The following is a 23,237-nucleotide window of genomic DNA, read 5'->3' as shown; positions in this document are numbered from 1 at the left end:
ATAATTTTTTTTAGGTGCTGGGTCTTCAGCTCTGAAGAGGCCATTTGAAGATGGATTAGGGGATGATAAAGATCCCAATAAGAAGATGAAACGAAACTTAAGGAAAAGTGTGTATTCTTACAGATGTGAACTAGAAAAGATTTGTAGTCTCAGACAAGAAAAAAAAATTTCAAAGTGAAGAATTTGATTGATTTGAATTTGAATTTTAAGAGCATATCTTAACAAAAATTGATGATTGAAGAACTTTCTTTTGTTTTCAATTTTCATTGCTTAAGATATATTAGTATTGACAAACTAAAATTGATGTATAGATGTAACAATTCATATCACTTGTATAATGATATTAGCATAATTTAAGTGGCTTTAGAATTACTTATGAAGTGAAATTAATTTGTATATGTGTCTTCAAATTCTTGCTTTTTAAAACCTGGTGAATTTATAGTGATCACTGGGAACCTACAAATGCATAGGTTAAAGCAAAATGGTTTAATTTTTGATCTCATTTTTTTTTTTTTTTTTTAACAGTTCTGGATAGTAAAGCAATAGACCTTATGAATGCACTAATGAGGCTAAATCAGATCAGGCCTGGGCTTCAATATAAGCTCTTATCTCAGTCTGGCCCTGTCCATGCCCCAGTCTTCACAATGTCTGTAGATGTGGATGGTACAACGTATGAAGCCTCAGGGCCATCCAAGAAAACAGCAAAACTTCATGTAGCAGTGAAGGTACAGTATTGCTTTTATTTAGCAGGGCTTTTTTATTATATGTCATAAATAAGGTGCTTATTTTCCTAAAATAACAGTATTTTTAAAGATTTTAATGACAACGACATAGAGACTTTTGTTACCTCTGGATTACAAAACATTTCTTTTTTGGTTATAAAATTAATATGTGTTGATTATATGGAGTTTGGAAAATGCAGAAAAAAGTAAAGACATAAAAAATGGGCAGATCACTAATATTTATATATAGTATGTTGGTTTTATTTACTTCCAATCTTTTTGTTTGCTTTTTTTTTTTTTTAATTTTTTTTGATAGAGAAAGACACAGAGTGCAAGCAGGGGAGGGTCAGAGAGAGAGGGAGATATAGAATCTGAAACAGGCTCTAGGCTCTGAGCTGTCAGCACAGAGCCCGATGCAGGGCTCGAACCCACGAACCGTGAGATCATGACCTGAGCTGAAGTCGGGATGCTTGACCGACCAAGCCACCCAGGCACCCTTGTTTTTTTTGTTTTAACTTGAGCTTACAGTGTGTATGTAATTTTATCCACTGATTTTTTTTTTTCATTTACTGTATTGTCAGTGTTTTCTCATGTTATTAAAATCCTCACAAATAATTTTTAATGGCTTTATGATATAACATTTGGATGCACTATTATTTGTTTAAACATCTTCCTAGCATTGAATATTTTCTTGTTTGCAGACTTTTCCTGTCATAAATAAATTTAATTATTATATTTGTGCATATGGTGCCTTTTCTGTATTCCAGAGTATTTCCATAGGGAATAGGTTCAGGATTGAACCAAGCAATCATGCATGTAGGTTTGTAGAAAGTTCCTAAATACTGGAATTTTTCCATGAGTGCGTTTGCTGTCTCGTAGATTAATGTGAAAATGTCAAAGATCATGTAGACCAAAGATTGGTTTTCACTTAAGAAAAGTTCTGTTATGTAACAGTATGGCATAAGATAGAATTGGTCTGTTTTCATGATCATTCCACTTTGCAAGTATTATTAATGTAGATGTGAACATTATTCCAGATACCAAGGATGTATCAGTGAATAAAACAAAGCCCTTGGCCTCCTGGAGCCTGCATTCTAGTGTGGAAAGAATTGGAGACAGACAACAAATATACCAATGAATAAATTATATGTCAGGTAGTAATAAGCACAATGCAGAAAAATAATAAGCTGTAAAAATATAAAACAATAGATTATTTATGTTATGTCTTGTTTACAAAAGGGTACTTTAACTATGATAAAATAGTAAGAGTTTAAAATGAGGCAGAAAAAGAATTAATGAGAAATGAGGGAAAAAATCCAGGAAGAAAGCTAAAAATACAGTTTAATAACTTAGCTATAATGTATGCTGAGAATGAGTCACAAATTTAGATCTAAGATCTCTAACATCTGACTCAAAAGCTTGTGAAATGTCACTGTCTGTGACATAAGAACAGACAGTTGAGTATGAGGGTTACAGTTGATTTAGTATAGAGATCAAGTGGGCATTCTCCTTGAGTAGGTTTTCATTAAAAGGATAGCAGTGATATCCTTTAAAGTTATCTATGATGCAGTGACAGTTTGTGGGTTGTTTGTTATAATCGCCTTTAATGTAAGCTAGTGGCCTCATAGCAAGTTGCAATTCAGTAAAATATGGGGGAGTAAGAGCAGTGGCTGATTTTGTAATATGACAGGATTTAGAGCTGTTTGTTCTCATAATTACTTTTAACATTTTGGTATGTATTTTTCCAAGCCTTTTTTTTAAACTGCAATTCTAAAATCCAGGAAGCACTGAAAATGAAAAATATTTCTCTACGTTTGATACAAACTCATTTGATGGGAAAACCTGACCTGAATTGATGCAGGAGTACTTTAGTCTTTATTATTTCATTCAATGTGAATATTTTATGTTTCTTTGCACAAACGTGGGGTAGCATCTGAACTTACTGGGGATTTGGAAAATATATAGTAAATATTTTGTATTAGCTTTCTAAACTCTGAAAAACTATGAATTCTCAAAATAATCTGGTCCCAAGGGTTTTAGACAAGGAGTGGTAGGACCTACATAATGTGTATATAAAATATATATTTAAAATAAGTACTTTTTTGTTCATCCAAAAAATATGAGTTTTTTATAGTTATCACAAAGATTACTCTCCTTTTTAGTGATGGCCTAATATTTTTTTATTATCAGTGTACTGTAATGTATAATCCTTTTAGATTTAGATGCTTCTAGTTGATTGCTTTATATCTTTTTGAATTAGTCTAATTATCCCTTAAGATATACATTCTAGGGTGCCCACCTGGCTCTTTTTGTAGAGCACGCGACTCTTGATCTTAGGGTTGTGAGTTTAAGCCCTATGTTGGGTGTAAAGCTTGCATTTAAAAAAAAAAAAAAAAAGAAAGAAACAAGTAAACGTGTTCTAGAAATGGAATTTCTGCATCAAGAAGAGGGCACATTTGAATGATCCATTCAGTAAATATGTATTGGGCTTCCTATTATATGTCAGGTATATATTGCCAAATTGCCATCTATATATGGTAAGTTTCAGGTTTTGTTTATTATTTAAAAAAATTTTTTTTAAATGTTTAGTTTTGAGAGTGCATGTGCCTGAGCAGTGGGGAGGGGGGCAGAGCATCCAAAGTGGGCTCCACGCTGTCAGCACAGAGCCCAATGTGGGGTTTGAATCCACACCACAAGATCATGACCTGAGCTGAAGTCAGATGCTTAACCATCTGAGCCACCCAGGCACCCCTCAGATTTTGTTTATAAGAGTTTGAGAGTGTTTGGGGCGCCTGGGTGTCTCAGGCGGTTAAGTGTCCGACTTCAGCTCAGGTCATGATCTCGCAATCTGTGGGTTTGAGCCCTGTGTCAGGCTCTGTGCCGACAGCTCAGAGCCTGGAGCCTGCTTTGGACTTTGTGTCTCCTTCTCTCTCTGCCCCTCCCCCACTTGTGCTCGCTCTCAAACATAAACAGTAAGAAAAAAATTTAAAAAGAGTTTCAGAGTGTTTTATGTTTTATATCTAACATGTGTTTATGAAAGTAGGTCCCAGTAGATAAAAATTCTTACATTCCTTACTCAGTAGCTTGGTGTAGGGATCTGTACCTGTTAAGACAAATCATATCAGAGAATGAAATCAAAACAAAATAAGAAAAAAAAACCCATCTCGCCACAGGAGCCTGGCTGCTCAGCCGCAGGCACCCTGAAGTGATGGAAATCAGTTGCCAGTATTTTCTTTACTCTTCTGGCCCTTTTTCTGCTAGTTCTTCACAAAGAACACCTTGAGAGACATAATCAGCCATATTCCATGAAAAGAATCTTAGTCATTGTGGGGAAAAGGTCTGCTAGAGGAGCGAAGGCTCTTTGGAGAGGTTCTTGGAGCCATCATTTCTTCCCTATCTGAAGTCACGGATAGGACTTTCTTTTGAGTGGAGAGCCATAGGGTAGAGTATGTTTCCATTTTACTTTTGTATAGTCTTTGAGGGGATCATCTGTCTCAGCCTCAGCTCCCCTTCCAGGGGAAAAAAGGCATGGTTACACTGGATTTCCCAGTCACCTTATGTCCAGGAATTGTCTTGTGATTTTTCAGCCCAGTTGATGTGTTTATTAGGTTTGATTTGTTTGCTAGACACTTGAAACTTAACTTTTTTTTGGTGTACTAGTTTTTCTGACTTTAATGTTTATTATAAGCAAATTTTTGTTTTAGATGTCTGAGAGCTCATTACTTTTTTCCTTTTAAAACTCTTGTAGCATATACTAGTTAATACCCTCATGTGTTCATAGAAAAATGATCTAATTTGACATTTTTTTGTTAGTTGGGCTGTATTACAAGTACACTGTATCCCTTGAGCTTATCCATCAGTTGTATAAACTATTTATAGTATAGTGAAATATGTTGCTACAATAACAAGTAAATAAATGAATATGGTATGTGAGAAAAGCACAGAGAGAAATGGTGTTAAATAATTCACATTAGACTATTTTAATTATCTATGTTAAGAAAAGCTGCATGTCTTTAGTTTTTATTGGAATAGACCAATCAGATTTATTTGTGAGTCTTGACTTTCGACTTGTAGCTTGTATTAGCTAGTGTTCATTCCAGACTGATAACTATTCTCTTAGGATGAGATATTTCAGGAGAGGGTATTACAGGACTTAGATAATAGAGAAGACGTTTTCTTTATAAAATAGTGACAAGAATAAGATGTTAACATTCTTGATGTGTAGTACTACCTGAGAACTTCTAGAACATAAGATATTGAAAAGGGGTTCTTGGCTTTCTCCCTGTGATTACAAAGTATTTATGATTTGAAATGTTCAACACAGTGCCAAGTTCTTCATATGAATTGGGTGAATCAGTTTCAAGTTTTCATGGTACAGAGTTCTACTTACGTCCATTTTTTATAGTTGTACTATTTTATGTTGGCAGAATCTGTTATAGAAGATGCTATTGTTTATAAAGTTTGGGCTGCCTGGCCTCTCACTTGTCAGGCTATAATAACCATTTTTTGACACACCTCTGAGGTATAGGTATGGATAGGGATCATAAAGAAATACAACATTAAGTTGCTCCGGCAACTGAAAACAATAGTCAAAAGCTGAAATAGATACAGAAATCCTTAGGAACCTATCTCCATATATTTTGATATAAACCTTTAAATTAGTAATTGACAGTGCAACATCAACTGCTTGAAAGAGGGTTATAAAGATGCTAGTGAACATGTTGTCTTGTAAACATCTAAAAAGCAGTATAACCTGGAAGGACATGTTAAAAGCCATGCTTGAATGTGTGTATGCTCACACACACATGCGTGCTCACACACACACACACACACACACACACACACTGTTCAGAAAACTTTATCTTTAAAAAAGATACGAAATGCTGGGCATTGAATGGTAATAGAAGAATGGATATTGGGAGAAGTCATAAAGTAACTAGGCCTTGAGAGACAGGGGTGGAAATACAAACCTAAAACTGTTCCTGGTTCACTTAGTATAGAGAATAAGTCTTTGAATCTGAATCCTTTCAAGTGTTGATTATGGTTTAAGTTGAAAGCAAAGAGGACAATAGTAGAAAGGTTCAGAAAAAATTAACAGGTAAATTGGTTCCAACCTGAAGACTTCTTGATTCCCTTTCTGTGCTAATTCCTCCTAATGGATTGAGTCATAGAATTTAGAGGTCAGCTAATCAGTCTTCCTGTTTTGCAGATTGGAAAATTGAGGACCAAAGGAGAAATACAGGATTAGACTGCCAGGTCTTTTCTTTTCTATCCATTGTACTTCTTACATTATGCTGTTTTACTTTTCCCCTCACCTTCTTGGTTGAATTTGGCCATGCTGTTTCTCTACCTCTTGCCTCCAAACTAAATGAACCAGAAGCAGCCTCAGGTTTGCATTTCTGTCATCCTTTATTTAAACCTAATTACTCTGAGGATGTTTTTCCCATTCTCTGTGGTGAAATTCTAGCAGGTAAATTTTGTTTAACCAAGGATTTGTAGATTTAGACCATCTTGCTCTTCCTGAAAGGTGTTCCATAGATTCAAATGTTGTGGATTTGAAACTTGTTCTCAGTATTTTATCTGTTCTCAGTGGTCTCTGATGTTTGAATAAAACTGAATCTTAATGTAATTTGTACAGGTATTACAAGCAATGGGATACCCAACGGGCTTTGATGCAGATATTGAATGTATGAGTTCCGATGAAAAGTCAGACAATGAAGGCAAAAATGAAACAGTGTCTTCAAACTCAAGCAATAATACTGGAAATTCTACAACTGAAACCTCCAGTACCTTAGAGGTATATTTATATATTTTTTTCCTAAGAAAAAAAGTAGTGTATGTAGATTATAGAAAATTTGAGAGATGTGGAAAAGTGTGAATAAGAAAAAAAGCATATACAAATGTATATAGTCCAGAGGCAGCCATTGTTATTATTAATATTTTGGTTTATTTCCATCCAGCCTTTTTCTGGGAGTATTTTTGTGCTGGCAATTGTATTTCCATGCGGTTTTACATCTTGGTTGTTTTTTTTTCCACTCTCAAAATATCTGTAACGATAACTGTATAATGCACAATACATAAATGTACCCTCATGTAACTAGCATTTTCTTTTTGCTGGCCACGGAAGTTCCTTCCAGTATTTCACAGTTATAATGTATCAGCACTATCAATAATAACTGAAGAGTGAAAAACCAGAAGATCTGGCAGAGGAAATTTAGGATTATTTGAAGTTTGTGCTGAGCTGTGGGAGGCCATGGGTCATCATCAAGTCAGTCTAGCCCTGAGGGAGGCATAGCCTGATCTAGTATGTTCCTCAGACTCTGAGTATGTCCTGACCTATGAGCGTATTGCCACAGATAATAGAATGGGACAAAAATCCAAGTACTGGGTATACCCAGCATTTTTGGGAATTCATGGGGCCCTTGTTTATTGCATTCTGCATGAGCAAAATTGGCTTCAAAGTAACAGCAAGAGGTTACATTAAGTTAAAAAAATGTTTTCATTTGTAGGCATGAGTATTTATCTGAGACTTAGTGGACTATGTAGTTTCTACTCTATAAACCCCTTGTAGTACCTGTTTATTGCCAGATGCTGCAGAAATTATGTCCAGAGCCTCAAGATGTTCTCAGGCTAGGAGCATCAAAGGCATGTTCATAACTAATTATAATGTAATATGATAAGTACCGTAATGGCAAAATGAATATAATAATGTGAAATCTCAAAAGGGGAAGTGATTAGGAAACTTACACAACTATAAAATCAAAGGGAGTAAAATGTGAGCGAGGTTTTAGGTGATGAGGAAGATTTTGCTATGTGGAGAAGAGGTAGAAAGAAGGCATTGGGGCCAAAGGAACAGGAGGTTATAATGGCCTGGGGTTGTGAAAGTAGGTGTTTGAGAGGCACCAGGTGGGCTGGTGGGGGGTGGGGGAGCAGAGAGAGGCTGAGGCCCGACTTGTCATGGGATATTGTGGAGAGACTGTGGCGCCTGGCTTTTGAGAGGCCCATTCATTCACAGGTGATGGTCACAGGCAGGGCAAGATGTTTTACTGGCAGTGTTATAAAGGCTTAGAAAAGAAAGTACTCATTAATTATGAGACTCAGACTATTAAGTTGAAGGGAATGAAGGAGAGGGCGAACAGTGTGGGCTGCACTGATAGCCACATCCATGTGTGGCAGTTTTGGTAGTGAACACATCCATGCTTTGTTTCTATATAATGTAGTCATGGCATGGGCGTGGGGGGAAAGAAAGCCCCTATTCTTCATTTAAGTTCTTCATTTAAAATTAAAATATTAAAATGCAAATATTTGTATGTCTTGACTCATTTTTTATAAAAGTGATTTCAGATTTGGAAAGCAGAGAGTAATTCCCATAGACCTAGTTTCAAAAATTACTCATTACCTTTTAAAGATGGAGGCTGGACATTTGCTTTGAAATTTTAAAAAGATAGATTACAAAAAACTCTTCAAAAAGTGATTTTTTTTTATTGCATTCGACCCAGGCATGTTTATTAAACTTGAAAAGTTGTCCAGTGTTTGACTTTTTCTACAGCATTAACCACTTACCAAAATCAGCACAGAGTAGTGTGTTAAGAGAATCTTGCTGTTCTTTGAATTTGTAACATAATAATTGTTTTGGGCATTCATCTCTTCAGCATTTCTTGAGCAATTACTGTGGTAGAGTTAGAGGCATGATCTCTAACCTCAAAAAGTGCTCAATCTTTGGGTCTTTCCTTTCTCAAGATTATAGTTGCAGTATTTTGTCATTTGTTTTATTTTTGGTGCTGTCCTGTCTCTTCATTTGAGCCTTCACACTCTTACATGAAGTACTTCTTATTGCAGTCTTTTTTTTTTTTTTTTTAATTTTTTTTTCAACGTTTTATTTTATTTTTGGGACAGAGAGAGACAGAGCATGAACAGGGGAGGGGCAGAGAGAGAGGGAGACACAGAATCGGAAACAGGCTCCAGGCTCCGAGCCATCAGCCCAGAGCCCGATGCAGGGCTTGAACTCACGGACCGCGAGATCGTGACCTGGCTGAAGTCGGACGCTTAACCGACTGCGCCACCCAGGCGCCCCTCCTTATTGCAGTCTTAATCCTTCCTCGAATGAATTCTTTCTGCCACTCCTGGCGTGATTTTTTTCTACAACACAAATCTAGTCCTGACTTTTCTAGATTAAATCTCTCCGTGACTCCCCATAGTTCATGATAAAGTCAAAGCTTATTTGCATGGCATGCAAAGTCCTGTATGAATTGGCTCCTTTGAGGGCGTTTCTGATCAGGTCCTGCCTTCCTGTCCTCACTCCCTTATACAGCCACACTGTGCTTCTTGCTGTTTCCCAAACAGATGTTCTTTGCTTCTCTTGGGCCTTTCCGTGGCTGTTTCTTCTGTCTAGAATGCCCTTCTCCTTTGTTTCTACCTTATCATGGTCCGGTACTTACCTCTTTAAGGTCAAATTCTCATGTCACTTCCAGGAAAACTATCCTGATTGCCATAGAAGGTGATTCCTTCTGCTGTGTTTCCATAGCACACATCTGTTCTATAATATACACTGTTTTAAAGTGATTATGTCTGTCCCGCTATACTCTAGCTCCTTTGGGCAGAGAATGACTGCTTTTATTCTTTTTTTAAATTTCAGAATCCATAGATTGTAGCCTACTGTTTTTACCTTAGGTGCCCTTAAATCTCTTTAGAGAGAACTGGGAGATGTGTAGGAACATTTTGTTCCCATCTCCCAAATTGAAAATTATTTCTTCCTAACCCTAAAGATGAAAAACAGTGAACACTCAGATGTCATGTGAATCTCCACTGTTCTGTCCGCTTTGTTAGTCACGTAAAGTATTATTCTTAGATCATGAACACCACAGAGCAGACCCTAGAGTGCCACGTAATGGCAAGGCCATGTTGCTCTTGAATACTGATCTGTTGAGACAGCCCTACTCTAGAGGCAGATTGGCTTGATGACTGATTGCCGTGCTTACTGCTGTAGAGTTTCCATACCTTTAAAGATATTTTGTCATTTGTATATTGAGGTGATCACACATTCTAGCTCCTAAATGCTTTACAGCATAATTTTTGAGTGTCTTTTCAGCAGAAACCTAGTATAATTGTATTAATGAGAAATTTAATATTCTAAAATCTTACTTGATTGAACCTCCTTTTAGGTAAGAACTCAGGGCCCTATCCTCACAGCAAGTGGCAAAAATCCTGTAATGGAGCTCAATGAAAAAAGAAGAGGTCTTAAGTATGAACTCATCTCGGAGACTGGTGGAAGCCATGACAAACGCTTTGTAATGGAGGTGTGTACCTAGATTCAAGCCAACTTTTTCTCCTCAAAGACATAGGATATCCTGAGCTCATATGTAAAAAAGTTTTAGGCTGAGTTAATTCTTTTGGCACTATGTGACTTTTGGTTTTTCCCGTGTTGTGATACATTTAAATGAAAACTATATAGAGGAATTATATGGGATAATTGCAGAGTGTTGTTCTTGATTTTAGGTAGAAGTAGATGGACAGAAATTCAGAGGTGCAGGTCCAAATAAGAAAGTGGCAAAGGCAAGTGCAGCTTTAGCTGCCCTGGAGAAGCTGTTTTCTGGACCCAATGCAGCAAATAATAAGAAAAAGAAGATTATCCCTCAGGTATGAGTTAAGCATTAAACCTTTGCAATACTTTTGAAAAATATTACCAGAATTAAGTTTCCTTTTCTGTCTTTGTGCCACTTTTTCTGAAGTTGTTTCTTTTTCTTGCACTTGACAACCTTTTCCTTGAGTTAGATCGTGAATACTATAATAATCCGTGTTTTGTGGTCTTTGTAGGCAAATTATATATTAAAAAGAGGCTATCAGTATTACTTGGGGGCTTTTGGTCACTCTGGATGAAGTAGAGCATTGAAGGATCTGGACTTTAAAGAGGTGTTGGATTTGTTTAGGGGAGCCGCCGAGAGCACAGGGGCTTACTTTCATCAGAGTCTGCAGACGCACTTCCATTTCCTTTCCAGTTTTGTCCTTTTGCATTATTTATTTTGTGTTTTCCTTTGGGGGCGACACAGTAAAACTTGACCCTGTATTGCTTCTGTTCATTCCTGACAATGGGAATGTCAATGCTGCTGAAGACCCAGGATTATAGCAACGTCTTTAGAAAAGATGGCCTCCTAATGACATGCTTTTGGATAACAGGTTCTTCTGTTATTTATGCATCAAAAATATTTTCTAGACATATGCTATGTACATGATTGTGAGGGCAAAAGAGATACACTACTGAATATGAGACATGTTCTCTCCCTGGTAGAAAGTTCTCCCTGGTGGAAAGTGCTGGTTCAGTAATATGGTAGAAACAAGTCACTTGAAAATGTTTAGACTAATAGGAGGTAGCTTAGATTATTTAAGATTCTGTTTTAGTTGGTTTAGTTTCTTTTACATATGCCGAGTCTTCTCGAAGAGGGTAGAATTGATCCCGGTTTGTAGATGAGGAAACAAGGCCCAAAGAAATGAAGACGCTGCATTTAGTAGCGGAGCTAACTAATGGTAAGATCTCTTTAAATCGGGTTCTTCTCTGGGAATTCCAAAGACCGAGGGCATTCTGTTGCGTATGATAGACATTGTAGAAATTTGTCTTCTTTTACTCATCGTAATAAACATTGTCTAAATTCTAGGATTCAAACTGTAAACAAGGAAAACTAACTTTTACTGAGATACAAAGTACAAATAAAGTGTTTAAATTGCACTGGTACACACGTGGAGAGAGAATAAGTGGAATTTATTTTCCTAAAACCTTCCAGGATGTTTGCTAAATTAGTAGAAAGATAATTGTTACCTTGTTTGTTTTGGTATGTTTTTACCATGAGTTACATCTTGTATTGGATCATTTTAGCGTTTAAAAAGCTAGCGCAGATAGTTATTAGGTAGTTAAGTTTGGTTCTAGTAGACATGAGCTCTATTTGTGTGGAGTCACTCTGCTGCCACCAGATTGTTACTTCCTGACTACTTGGATTAAACTGTGTTTAAAAACAAAAAAACCAAAAACCCCCCCCCCCAAAAACAAAAGATGTCTTCATGAAGTTCACCCGTTTTTAGAAATTTTCCATACTAGAAGCTATAAAACTCATGTGTTCAATGTGCTTGACAGCCAAGAAGCAGTCTATTTTGGATGTGTGGGCTACATTTTTTGTCAGCCAAATAGAAAAAATGGCTGTCCCTGTGCATGATACATTCGACCTTGAAACTGTCTTCTCCCCAGTTATTCTAGTGGTACAGGTGCTCCCAGGAGGAATGAAAGATGATGATTTTTCAGTGTGCGAGAAATGTGTGTATGCTCTGATGTTTAAGCTGTTTGAGATCTTGTTGACTTTATTCATTGCACAGTGAGCTTTGAGGCTCTCTCTGCACCTCCTTCCCTGCACCTGGGTTATAGCAGGGAATTCTTATAGTTTCTAGTTTGAGTTTTTGTTGTGTCTTTATGTTAAAAAAAATAAGTGTGATGTTTAATTTAAAACTAGATGTTCTTGATTTTCTTAAAATTTCAGTTTTAGAAAGGAATGTTTTAGCAGACTTGTGTTCTGTTAGTCCTTATCCTACTCTTCAGAGTTTTCTATTTTCTCAGTTGCTCTTTCTACTCTGAAGTAAAGAAAGTGGGTATCCTTATCCTCACTGTACAGTTAGTGGGGAGACTCTGGTAGATGTAGAGATTATGTGACTTTACTGGAGTCTCATGGCATTTTAGAGCCAGAGGGGACTTTAGAGGTGGTATTTATTTAATGATTGGTACATACACACATACACATACAGCAGCAGAAACAGCCTCAAAGAAATCATGTGACCTTCCTGGAATTCTCATTTTTGGCCTTCCTGTCATAGTTCTCTGTGTGTGTGTGTGTGTGTGTGTGTGTGTGTGTGTGTGTGTGTGTGTGTGTTTAAACTCCACTCAGGCTCACAGTTGATTCTTGGTGGTTGGTTGTTGCAGTATTTTTTCGTCTGTAGGTGGAGAATTCAGTGGATTTCGAACCTAGGTATCAAGTGCCCATATTCCTTTAGTCAGGCCTAAAATGACTTTAAATATAATTTGCTGAAATTTGTGTATAGAAAGTGAACTCTTTCTGGGTAACCCTCAAGTGAAAAGAAGAAATTATTTGCATATTTTTATGAGCCAACATATTCTCCAGAACGGCTCTGTAAGGTAGGTGTCATTTTTATTATAGACGATAAATTAAGGTTCAAGGTCATAGATGACTCATTGACTCATCTACAGGCTCAAGTTTCTCATAGAGGTTGTGCATTACAGAGACAATGAGATGTTAGTTCTTATTTTTCTTAGTAATGAAAATGTGTTATTTTTAACAGGCAAAGGGTGTTGTGAATACAGCTGTGTCTGCAGCGGTCCAAGCTGTTCGGGGCAGAGGAAGAGGAACTCTAACGAGGGGAGCTTTTGTTGGGGCTACAGCTGCTCCTGGCTACATAGCTCCAGGTATAGTACAACCTGTAGGAGGCCTGCTTCCTCTTCCGGGTCAGACTTTGAAGAACAGCCTCTCCTTTATTTTCTGGGGTTAATTATACACGGTCTCTGGAAACATAGCAGGAGTGTAAGACGGGTGTGCGTGGAAATTCAAAAGAAGAGAATCTATGGAATGTCATAGGTTTTCCCCTGGCATCTGCTGAGTGACTAGAGGCTTCCTGGAGGGAGGTGACAGAGGAAGGATATTATACCTGGTTGAGGGGATGTATTTTGACAGTGAGGAAACTAACAGCTGCTCCACGGATTGAGGGGTGTGGACGTTGAGCAGGGTGCATTCAGCGGGGGCCCAGAAGGTGGTTGGGTGTGACAGGAGAGGGAAGCTGCTGGTAAGAGACTCCCTCACTGGGGTGAAGCCTGCTGTTAGTAGCATTTCTTTAACTCAGTGTTTGGGATTCAATAAAGGCTACAGAAGTACAAACAGGGAAAAAAAGGGGGAACTTACTTAATCCAGAGCTTACTCTACGTCAGAGACTTTTGCATAAATGATTTCACTTAATTGCTTTTTAATCTTCACAGTGTTTCCTCAAGTAGAAATTATTTCCATTTTCTAGACGAGGGAACTAAAGTTTAATGGGAGAAGGCAGCTAGCTCAGGCTGAGACATGTAGCAGACATCAGAGCAGAGATTTGAACGTAGGTGTTTGCAGTTGCAGAGTTTATATTCTTTCCCTTTCACCACCTGGCTTGAGGGAGATGGGAAGAGATGCCCTCTTTTTGCGTTCTGTTCTAATACTCACGTCATTTCAGCAGTGGATACAGAGCTGTCTCATTAAAGAAAAGTTGTCTGCAACATTGAACGTATGGAGCTTTTTTCCTCTACGTTTTTTTATTTTGAGAGAGACAGAGACAGCGTGAGCTGGGGAGGGGCAGAGAGAGCGAGTGAGCAAGCCCTGCAGTGTCCACACAGAGCCCGACATGGGGCTGGCACTCATGAAACTGGGATCATAACCTGAGCTGAAACTGAGAGTCTCAGATGCTTAACCAACTAAGCCACCCAGGCGCCCCCACCCCCACTTTTTTTTTAAGTTTATTTATTTGCATGTATGGAACTTTTGACAAGTAAACTGCTTGTAGTTGTTGGTCAGGATGAAATTGTCATAAGGATTGAATCTTACCCCATCATTGTATTTTATGTAACATTCTTAAGAAGTTCACTTACATTGTGTGTGTGTGTGTGTGTGTGTGTGTGTGTGTGTGTGTTCTTTTGTTTTATTATTTTTTTAATGTTTATTTGTGAGGGGGTAGGAGGGGCAGGGGGGACAGAGGATCTGCAGTGGGCTCTGCACTGACAGCAGAGAGCCTGATGCAGGAGGGCTCAGACCCACAAACCGTGAGATGATGACCTGAAGTCAGAAGCTTAACTAACTGAGCCACCCAGGTGCCCCATTTTTGTTTGTTTGTTTGTTTAAGAAAGAGAATGGGCTATTTGGGAAGTTCTATGGATGATGTGGTTTTGGAATTAGACTTGTAGGAGTTGATTCCAGTGGGAGCGTAGCGCAAAGATGTGTCATACAAAGAATATATTCACTCATTCAAATATCATGTGCCTGCTTTGGGATTTTACTGTCATGGCTTATGATCGGGTAAGACATGCTGATGAAATAATCACGATTATAAACTGTGAAGGTTGTAATGAAGGAGAAGGGTATGTAATGTGAGGGAACATAACAGAGAAACTGGGTCTAGGCTTTGGGGCCTAAAGGCTTCCACAAAGAAGTGACACTTGACCTGAGCTTTGGAGAATGAGGAGGAGTTAACTCAGGGAAGACTGGGGTGGAAGAGTGTTGCACACAGAGGGAGCAGCATATGCAGAGACCCTGTGCTGCTGGACCAGGGAACTTGGCTGGTGAGAAGGATGGAGGAAGGTCAAGACATCTGTAGCGTGGAGAGCATTGTGTGTTTTGGGTGGGGGGGCGGGAGGAGACTTGACAGGGACGGGAGTGATTCGAGCTAAAGCCGGATGCGCAATCCCAGTCCTGGAGGCTGTGGTTTGGATTTTGGCCTTAGAATGCTAAGTGCAGTGGGAAGTCATGAAGGGTTCTAAGGAGAGAAGTGACAAGATCAGACTTTTTTATAAAGATCACCATCTATAGTGTGAAGAATAGATTGTAGGGATAGAAGTGGATATGAAAAGACAAGTTAGAAGGTTTTGGTGAACTCATAGCCCAGGGCAGAGACAGTGCGGGTATCTCCAGCGGGTGCACGGCAAGGAGTGACCAGATTGAAGACCCTCCTGCAGAAGCCTAATTAATGGATTTAATGTGGAGAATGAAAAAAGAGGGAGGTCTCAAGGATTTCTCCTGGCATTTTCAGCGAGAAGAACTGGGTGGGTGACTTTGACATAGAAGGAGACTGCTGAGGGATGAGGCAGGGAGGGAGATGGAGGAGGACATGGTTCCTTGTGGTTTGATTCTGTTTATATGTCCCAAACTAAGACACTCTTCTGTGCATCTCACTGTTTCTACTGATACTTAGTACTGTTTTGCTTTATTCCATCATTATTTAAAGGAAGCCGCTTTTATTAAATGATGACAGGCAAGTTATTGAGATGAATTTTCTTGCCTGTGCTTACGTGTTCAGTGGGGGCTTTGTCCATCCGGTGGCGTCTACGGTTGCTTGGTCTTCGATGCCTAGCCCCCGCCCGAGTGGGAAACACCCATCATCTAGTGGTGGTCATCGTGGAAGGCATCATGTGTGTCTGCCTGTTGCCAAGCGTGTTGGCTTTATAGTAACTTTTCTCTTATGTCATCGCATTGGCCTCTTTGAAAAGGCCTGTCTCCTGAAGCTTTTAAAAATGAAGTTCTTTTATAGCCTAGAGAAGATTCAGATTAGGTCAATTAGATTATGAATAGGTTATATGCCATCTGCAGAGTGTCTTCTGTGCAACAGGGACTGTAGTAAGTATTTTTACATACATTATTTAATTACATTCCCCTGCCAACTCAATTACTGTAGAAGACTGTGAGGCTCAGAGAGGTTAAATAACAGGCACAAAGTCACCTTGCTAGTGAAAAGGCAGAGTCGAGGTTCGAATCCCACAGCCTGATCAGTGGCCAGCTTAGTAGTTGTGGTTTTATCTCTCCTTGAGGAGGCTTTGGTAAAACCCTTGAAACTGTAGCCTTGGCCGTCCAGCCAGCTACCTTTTCCTGGAATAGACATGATGTACAAACTTCTTTTTAAAGTATTAATTTCTCTTTTGGCCTCTGATACTGTTCCTATTTCATATTTCCTAGTGTTGCTTTCAGCTGCATTGCATCCTCTTGAAAGACAGGATTTGGGGAGCACTAAAGACTAAGACTTCGTTGTACTATTCCCAGTTTTATGTGACTTAAGTATAGACTAAAAAGTGAAAATTTTCATCTCTCTGGAAATGTTTGAGTTAGTCCCTAAAAGCAGTTTACTCATTCAGCATACATTTGAGTGTTTTGTTTTAATCAAGAGATTTGGAACTGTGCATTTGAAGATTGACTAACATCTGCCCCAGTGAATGCTTGAGGTCATATGAGGTAGGAATAGACACTTCAGTAAACACTGTGCAATGTGATACAAGTTATAACCTGGGTGGGTGGGGGGGGGGGGGAGAAGGAGTGAACAGCAAACCCAGGAGACTTTACAGAAGAGGTGACATTTGGTCCTGATCTAAAGGATGAGTTGTAGTTGGGCAGCTAGAGAAGGAGGGAAAAAATCCTCGCAAGCAGCAGAAATGATTATAGAAAAAGGGGTTGTAATGTTAAAACAAATCCTTTTTTTTTTTTTTTTAGGTACAGTGTGAAGGGCTCATGTAGGTTTTATTCTGTTGTATTTTATTATTTTAGGGAGAGACAAGGTGAGCTGGGGAGGGGTAGAGAGAGAGAGAATCCTAAATAGGTTCCATGCTCAGTGAGGAGCATGATGTGAGGCTCGATCCCATGACCCTGGGATCGTGACCTGAGCCAAAACCAAGAGTTGGATGCTCAACTGACTGAACCACCCGGGCACCCTTTGTTCTGTTCTATTTTGTTTAAAAAAATTTTTAAGAAAAATATTTATTTTGAGAGAGAGTGCAAATGGGAGAGGGGCAGAGAGCTAGGAGACAAAGAATCCCAAGCAGGCTTCCTGCTGTCAGCATGGAGCTAACGTGGGGCTTGATCCTATGAACTGTGAGATCATGACCTGAGCTGAAATCAAGAGTCAGATGCTTAACCAGCTGAGCTGCCCAGGCGTGGCCCTGCCTCTGCACCCCATTCTATTTTAGAACCCAGTTTCCCTAAAGATTTACCCAAGCAATTTAGTATTTATGGATATATTTTTTAAAATATTTATTTATTTTTGAGAGAGTGCAAGCGGGGAGAGGCAGAGAGAGAGGGAGACACAGAATCCGAAGCAGGCTCCAGGCTCTGAGCTGTCAGCACAGAGCCCGATGTGGGGCTTGAACTCACGAGCTGGGAGATCATGACCTGAGCCGAAGTTGGATGCTCAACCGACTGAGCCACCCAGGTGCCCCAGTATTTATATTTTTTAAAGTTGTTTTATTGAAAGGTTAAAGATGGGGGCCTCTGTTAACACAGTATTTCTAATCCCTACTACACTATAAAGAAGCTTGGAAGATTTCTCATTTTGCAGATATGGAAAGACAACTCAGAAATGAAATGTTTAAGGACATAAAAGAATCTAGAGCCAGAACAAATTGATTCAGAAACTTCTCTGTTCTTTAGACTGGTTTTTATTGACAGTGTGAGCCTTTTCCATAGGCACCAGATGCTAATGTTAGTTTTGCCAACATTTACTGAGAGCCTCTGTGCTGGGGCCAGGAATTCAGATTATCAGGAGACATGGACCTTGTCCCCAAGCTCACAACCTGATCCACATGCCCATTTTTAGCAACAGTTGAGGCTTTAGCCTGTTGTGGCACTGCCTTCTGAAGAAACCTGGAAAGTTCTGTTTTCCAACTTTAAAGAAATTAGTAATTTGAGTGATTCTCAGCATTCTTTGTTCAACAAAGTATATGTAGGGAGTGGTTATTATGTGACAGACCTTCTGCCAAGTTGTGGTGATGCAAAGGTGTCAGACTTGGTGTCTGTCACCCTAGTGGGGGACACAGACACGGAGTCGATAATTGTAACACAGCGTGGTAAGTGCAAGGAGAAAGACTATTCTGGTGGGTTAGGAGAACCTTGTAGGTCGTGCGAGAAATCTTTCACGGTAAGCGGGAACGGAGGGTGCGGCCACTGTGGGAATGGCTCTCGTTCATCCAGCATCTAGAAGTCCTCAGGGCCCAAGATGCCGGGCCAGGCAGTCCTTGTGAACTGGGCCAGGACCGGTCGAGTGCCCTTTGCTCTGGACTGATCTGCTTTCTTCTCTTTGTACCAGGCTACGGAGCACCGTATGGTTACAGCACCGCTGCCCCTGCCTATGGTATGTATGCCATGTTTCTGATTTCTCCTCTTAGCAGTGCTGTCACAGCAATCTAGAGCACAGTTTGTATCCAGGGTTTCTTTCAATGAATTGGAGGATCTCAGACGTATTCATTCTAGTGACCCAACTTAAATTCCCTTTGAAAATGCCACAACCTTGTGGTTCTTGGTTTGGTTGGAGTTGCTCTTCTCTCCGCTTTGCCTGATTGAAGGACTGCCTGTTCTAATTGCCTGTTTCTGACCATATGGAAATTAAATATTTTAAGTAGTTCTTCTTACAGCCAACTTATACTCCATTCAAAGGCTACTGAAGGGCCAAACCCGGTTTCTGGCTTGACTGCTCGCCGGTTACATGGCTGCATTGAAGTTTCTGGCTTGAAACCGTGTGGGTGACTTGAGTTAGGGTTAGGAAATGTTCACTTCAAATTTGTAGCCATCGTCCTTTTCCGCAAACTTTGCTTTAGAGGTGGTGTAAATGAGCCCCAGCGTGGCAGTGGGCTCTCACCAGCAGCGTTACTGAAGTGCTGACTGCAGACAGTCTGTGGTACGTGTTACAGAATCAGGATTGTCTCCTCTCCCTCCAAAAATAAGAAAGTAAAATAAAAGTAAATGCAGAAATGAAACTCAGTGGCCCTTTGGATAACTTTTGAATGAGGTTTATGTGGCAATGGAGGCAGTAGGTTTGGAGTCAGTGATATGCCCTCTTAGACCTTTTCCCTGAGGCGCTACACGTTGTGGGTCCGCCATCTGCAGGATGTCTGCCACCGCGAGAAGAAGAGAGCACGGGTGTGCGTGCGCGTGAGAGAGCGTGGCGCGAGCGTGTGTGCGTGCACGCGTGAGCACGTGTTGGTGCGACCTCAGGCTGGATGTGCACACGCACAGCAGGGAAGGACGTGGACTGTCCCACTGCTTGTGGCGTCAGCCCTCCACACGAGTCTCAGGACCCTTCATTATGCTTTCTCTCTTCATGCGTCAGCTTTTCCATCTTTGTTCAGATGAAAATTATGGGTCCTTATGACACTGCTAAATTGAAGCTTCATCTGATGTCCTAACTGTAAAAAATAAGTAGAAAATGAACAGTTTTACGACTTTCCCCTTTAAGATAGACTATTTCTATCCTGGAAAGATGTGGAGAAGCTGCAAGTGTCAAATGTTTGGGGTGAGTTTTCTCTACAGCAAAGTGCCCAGTCTGGGGTTTCCTCCTCTACCGGAATGTTTCCTCTGGAACACTCCAGTATGGTCAGGGCTTCCCCAGATTCCCCACGTCCCTGATGTGGGGTGATTGGGAAGTGAGAACTTATTCAAGAAAATGTTTTCACCCAGAATTGCTTCTAAATTCAAATTCTCTAGTTCCTTGTGGTTTTGGCCATTTGCTTTTCCCATTCAGCCACCTTGTGGGTATCCTGGCCACCTCATCCCTCCTGTGAATTAGGTCTGGGCAGTTTATCCAAATGCATCTTGACTCACTGCTCCATCGTGCTATGTCTTGCGTGAGCGGCAGAGCACCCGCCTGCTGGGGCGGGTTGTTAAGTCTGTGTCTTTCTTTTAGACAAAGTGAAGTCTCACGTTCTTCAGTACAGGTTTGCTAGAGCTTAATTTTTCTCCTTGAAACACTGGTTTGTCTAGGCTTTAAGCTGCATTCATGTTTTTCCTCAGTCTTTAATTTTTCTCTCTTGTTCCTCCCTTTCCTCTAACATTATACTTTCACCCTGTGGCCTCTGAGCCCCACTTCAGAAGGCTCCTCTCTTCCATGTGCCATATAACTGACTTCCAAAGCTGGTGAAATTTGATGCCCCCATTTTTCACATAAAAGATTTGGTTTTTAAATGTTACTGTGATGCCAACCTACTAAAACAATGCTTTATTTTGGCTGTAAGGTAAATATGTCTTTTGGCCTTTGTAAAGCTGTTGCATGTGGGGTAATTTCCCTCTGATCATCTGGTGCTCTTGAATACCTGCTGTTGCTGCTTTGTGATTTCTCCATAGGTTAAATATTAGACTAGAAATAGCAGATTTCAAATCATGCTTGAGTATGCAGAAGTTTGTGAGGCCACAAGAACTCGTTCATTACAAAATTAAGAAAGTAGTTAATCTTTCCAGATTTGCCACGCCAATATCGGCAGTAGCCATTAAGAAAGTAAGTACCTGGTCGTGACTCCAGGTGGAGCGGTCTCTCTGGGGAGCGGAGGCCTGCACGGAAAGCTGTGCTTTGGGTCTTGACTGACAGCCATCCCTGTTTCTCCTGTAATATGTGATGTGCCAAATTGAAAACGATTCTGGATTTCTGGAGTCCCTCTGGAATATTAATCAGTAGCACTGCTTTTGATCTTTGGAACTCATGGCTGCTCACTCAAATGAAATTGCCTTCTGAATGTCATTCTTCCTAGGATATAGCCCTCTTAATTTTGAGTGGAAAATAACTAACGATCAAAATATTAGGAGCAATTTCAAAACAGGAGATCTGTTGAGAGGTTTGTGGGTCTCCTCCCAGATGGTTCATGTTGACTGACTAATCTGGAAAAGGTTAACGATAATTACTGTAAGATATTTTTTAACCTGAAATTTTTATTGGATTATTAAACTTATTTGGAGTCCTCTCCGTTTCTTTTCTCTGTAGGTTTACCCAAGAGAATGGTTCTGTTACCCGTTATGAAATTCCCAACATATCCTGTTCCCCACTACTCATTCTTTTAGCAAATGACAGAAGCTAATTCCTATTGAACAACAAATACAGTACAATACAGAATGTTAGAGAAAAAGCCTTTTTATCCTGCTTTCTTTGAACACATACTTGATCAAAATTATTTGTAAAGAACATCTTTCCTACTTTTTGATTTTAACAAATGCAAATTTAGTTCTCTAAAACTTGAAAACAAAAAAGAAACTAGTTCTGTGAAACGGTACCTCATTTCCGGAAAATAACTTATACCAGCCCTTCTGTTCTAGGGAAATAAGTCTAGCAGTTCAAAGTTTAAGTTTTAAGAGGAGTATCAGATTATGTAAAATTAAATTTGTGAAGGATGTATAGAGTCTCAAACACTGATCACAAATAAACTGCTTTGTTGTAACACAGAGTACTGCCTGGTTCCTGACGCAGTCACTGATTCTTAGCTCTGATTGATATGTATTTGCCCCAGGGCACTTGAATTTGGGCTGTAGTTATTTTTTTTAATACAGTACAATAGAGACTTTTCATTTAAACTTTAACTTTGTAAATACTGAAGTGTGTAATTAAAGCCAATAAAATATGGGTTTGAATATTGTTTTAGCTTATTATTTTTGATATGTTTTGGTATCAAATTACAAGGAATTGAAAACTAATAATAACTTAGCCCTCGAAACCCATTCATTTGTAAGGAAACTGCTAAAACAAAGCAAAGGCAATTGTTAGCTTGAGCCAGTCTGCTCACTTTGTAAGCCCTTTGTACTGCTGTCCAAGGGCCTCCCCATGATAAAGGTACATTCTGTTATCCGAGCATTGCTTATTCAGATGATGGCACTACCCAGAGATGGGGAAGGAGGAATGTGATTATTTTAGTTTCCTAATTTCCAAGTTTTAAAAGAGAATAAATTAATCGATCAATCACCCTCTCTTGTTCTTGTGGCCTTCTTCACTCTGTAAGATATTGTGTTCACTTCCCTGGCTTTTTTCATGCAGATAGAAGATTAGCGATTTTTCTGGGATTCATTGAAAGGTCTCTTTTCCTCTTCAATTACATCAGAATCTAAAGCAGCAACAGGGTCCCCATAAAAACTTGCTCTTCGATTGTCCCAGTTCTTGTTGAGTGCTGCTGTGAAAAGTGACAGGTTTCAGCCATGGGTCAGCATTTATTTTTAAGTTTTTCTTAAAATTTATCTGATTAAGCTGGTGAAAAATGATCAGTCGGTAACATTGTGCTGTCCTGTAAAGGGTGCAGACCCGAGCCTTCCCCTTGCATTCTCGCCTTGTTTGGAAAGCCTATGATGTTACTAGAAGGTAATGGTTTCATTAAGGTACTCACCCCCATGAAGGCACCGGTGTGGTCCCGTGTGGATATTTCTAAGTCGCTGTGTCTTAAAAATGTCCGTTTTGAGTACGAATTAGCTTCCCTTTTCAGTTCTGCTTCTCAGAGCTGAACAGTGCCCATCAGTGAGAATGGGCTTCATGAAATACTGCAAATTTATGTACCAGATTTCTCTGGGACCACTAAATGAGAACGAGATGGGCAATTTAAAACAAACGTCAGTGTCACTTCTCAGATGTGTATTTATTACGAAATGGCTTGTTACTTCTGCTACTTGACCTTTAGTCTTTATTAGTGGTGGGTGATACTTTAATAAAACCTCATCACTTGCTAGAAATAGCTGTGAACTTCTCATTCTCATCCTGTGCATTAGTGGCTAGACATAAACAAGAGGGCCCATTGCAGCTGGGAGTTTTCATGTTTCATTGATTCATTTTGCTGACCTATGGATGAAACGGAGCCATCACTGAGAAGAAAAAGCATGGCTGGTAGTGTCCAGTTTTTATTAATTAAATATTTACAATAGTCCTTTTTGTTTCTGGAATACTATTAATTGGCAGCTGCAGCTGTATTGTTATTTGAAATTGATCGTCAAATTTGCATTCCAAGTTGGA

The 23,237-nt window shown here is 39.5% G+C and overlaps 1 protein-coding gene across 5 annotated transcripts in view; it reads left to right on the top strand.

The window, feature by feature from the left end:
* The window catches only part of LOC122474956 (spermatid perinuclear RNA binding protein), an 86,687-nt gene that overhangs the window by 50,119 nt on the left and 13,331 nt on the right, over positions 1-23,237 (top strand). For 4 of the 5 annotated variants that reach the window (XR_006295056.1, XR_006295054.1, XR_006295053.1 and 1 more), the window contains 7 exons: positions 15-107; positions 526-725; positions 6,361-6,519; positions 9,884-10,018; positions 10,218-10,358; positions 13,056-13,179; positions 18,576-18,620. Coding sequence is in view for 1 of the 5 variants with exons in the window: in XM_043566381.1 (XP_043422316.1) it covers positions 15-107; positions 526-725; positions 6,361-6,519; positions 9,884-10,018; positions 10,218-10,358; positions 13,056-13,179; positions 18,576-18,620; positions 21,237-21,313 (974 nt within the window). In the remaining 4 variants the exon portion in view is untranslated. Of the gene's footprint in view, positions 1-14; positions 108-525; positions 726-6,360; positions 6,520-9,883; positions 10,019-10,217; positions 10,359-13,055; positions 13,180-18,575; positions 18,621-21,236; positions 22,208-23,237 lie in introns of those variants that run through there. The other variant, XM_043566381.1, reaches the window with a different exon arrangement.

This window comes from Prionailurus bengalensis, chromosome D4 (genome assembly GCF_016509475.1).
Source record: "Prionailurus bengalensis isolate Pbe53 chromosome D4, Fcat_Pben_1.1_paternal_pri, whole genome shotgun sequence".
NCBI lineage: Eukaryota > Metazoa > Chordata > Mammalia > Carnivora > Felidae > Prionailurus > Prionailurus bengalensis.
The sequence above is the reverse complement of the archived record's forward strand: the minus strand, read 5'-3'. Positions and strand labels throughout refer to the sequence as shown.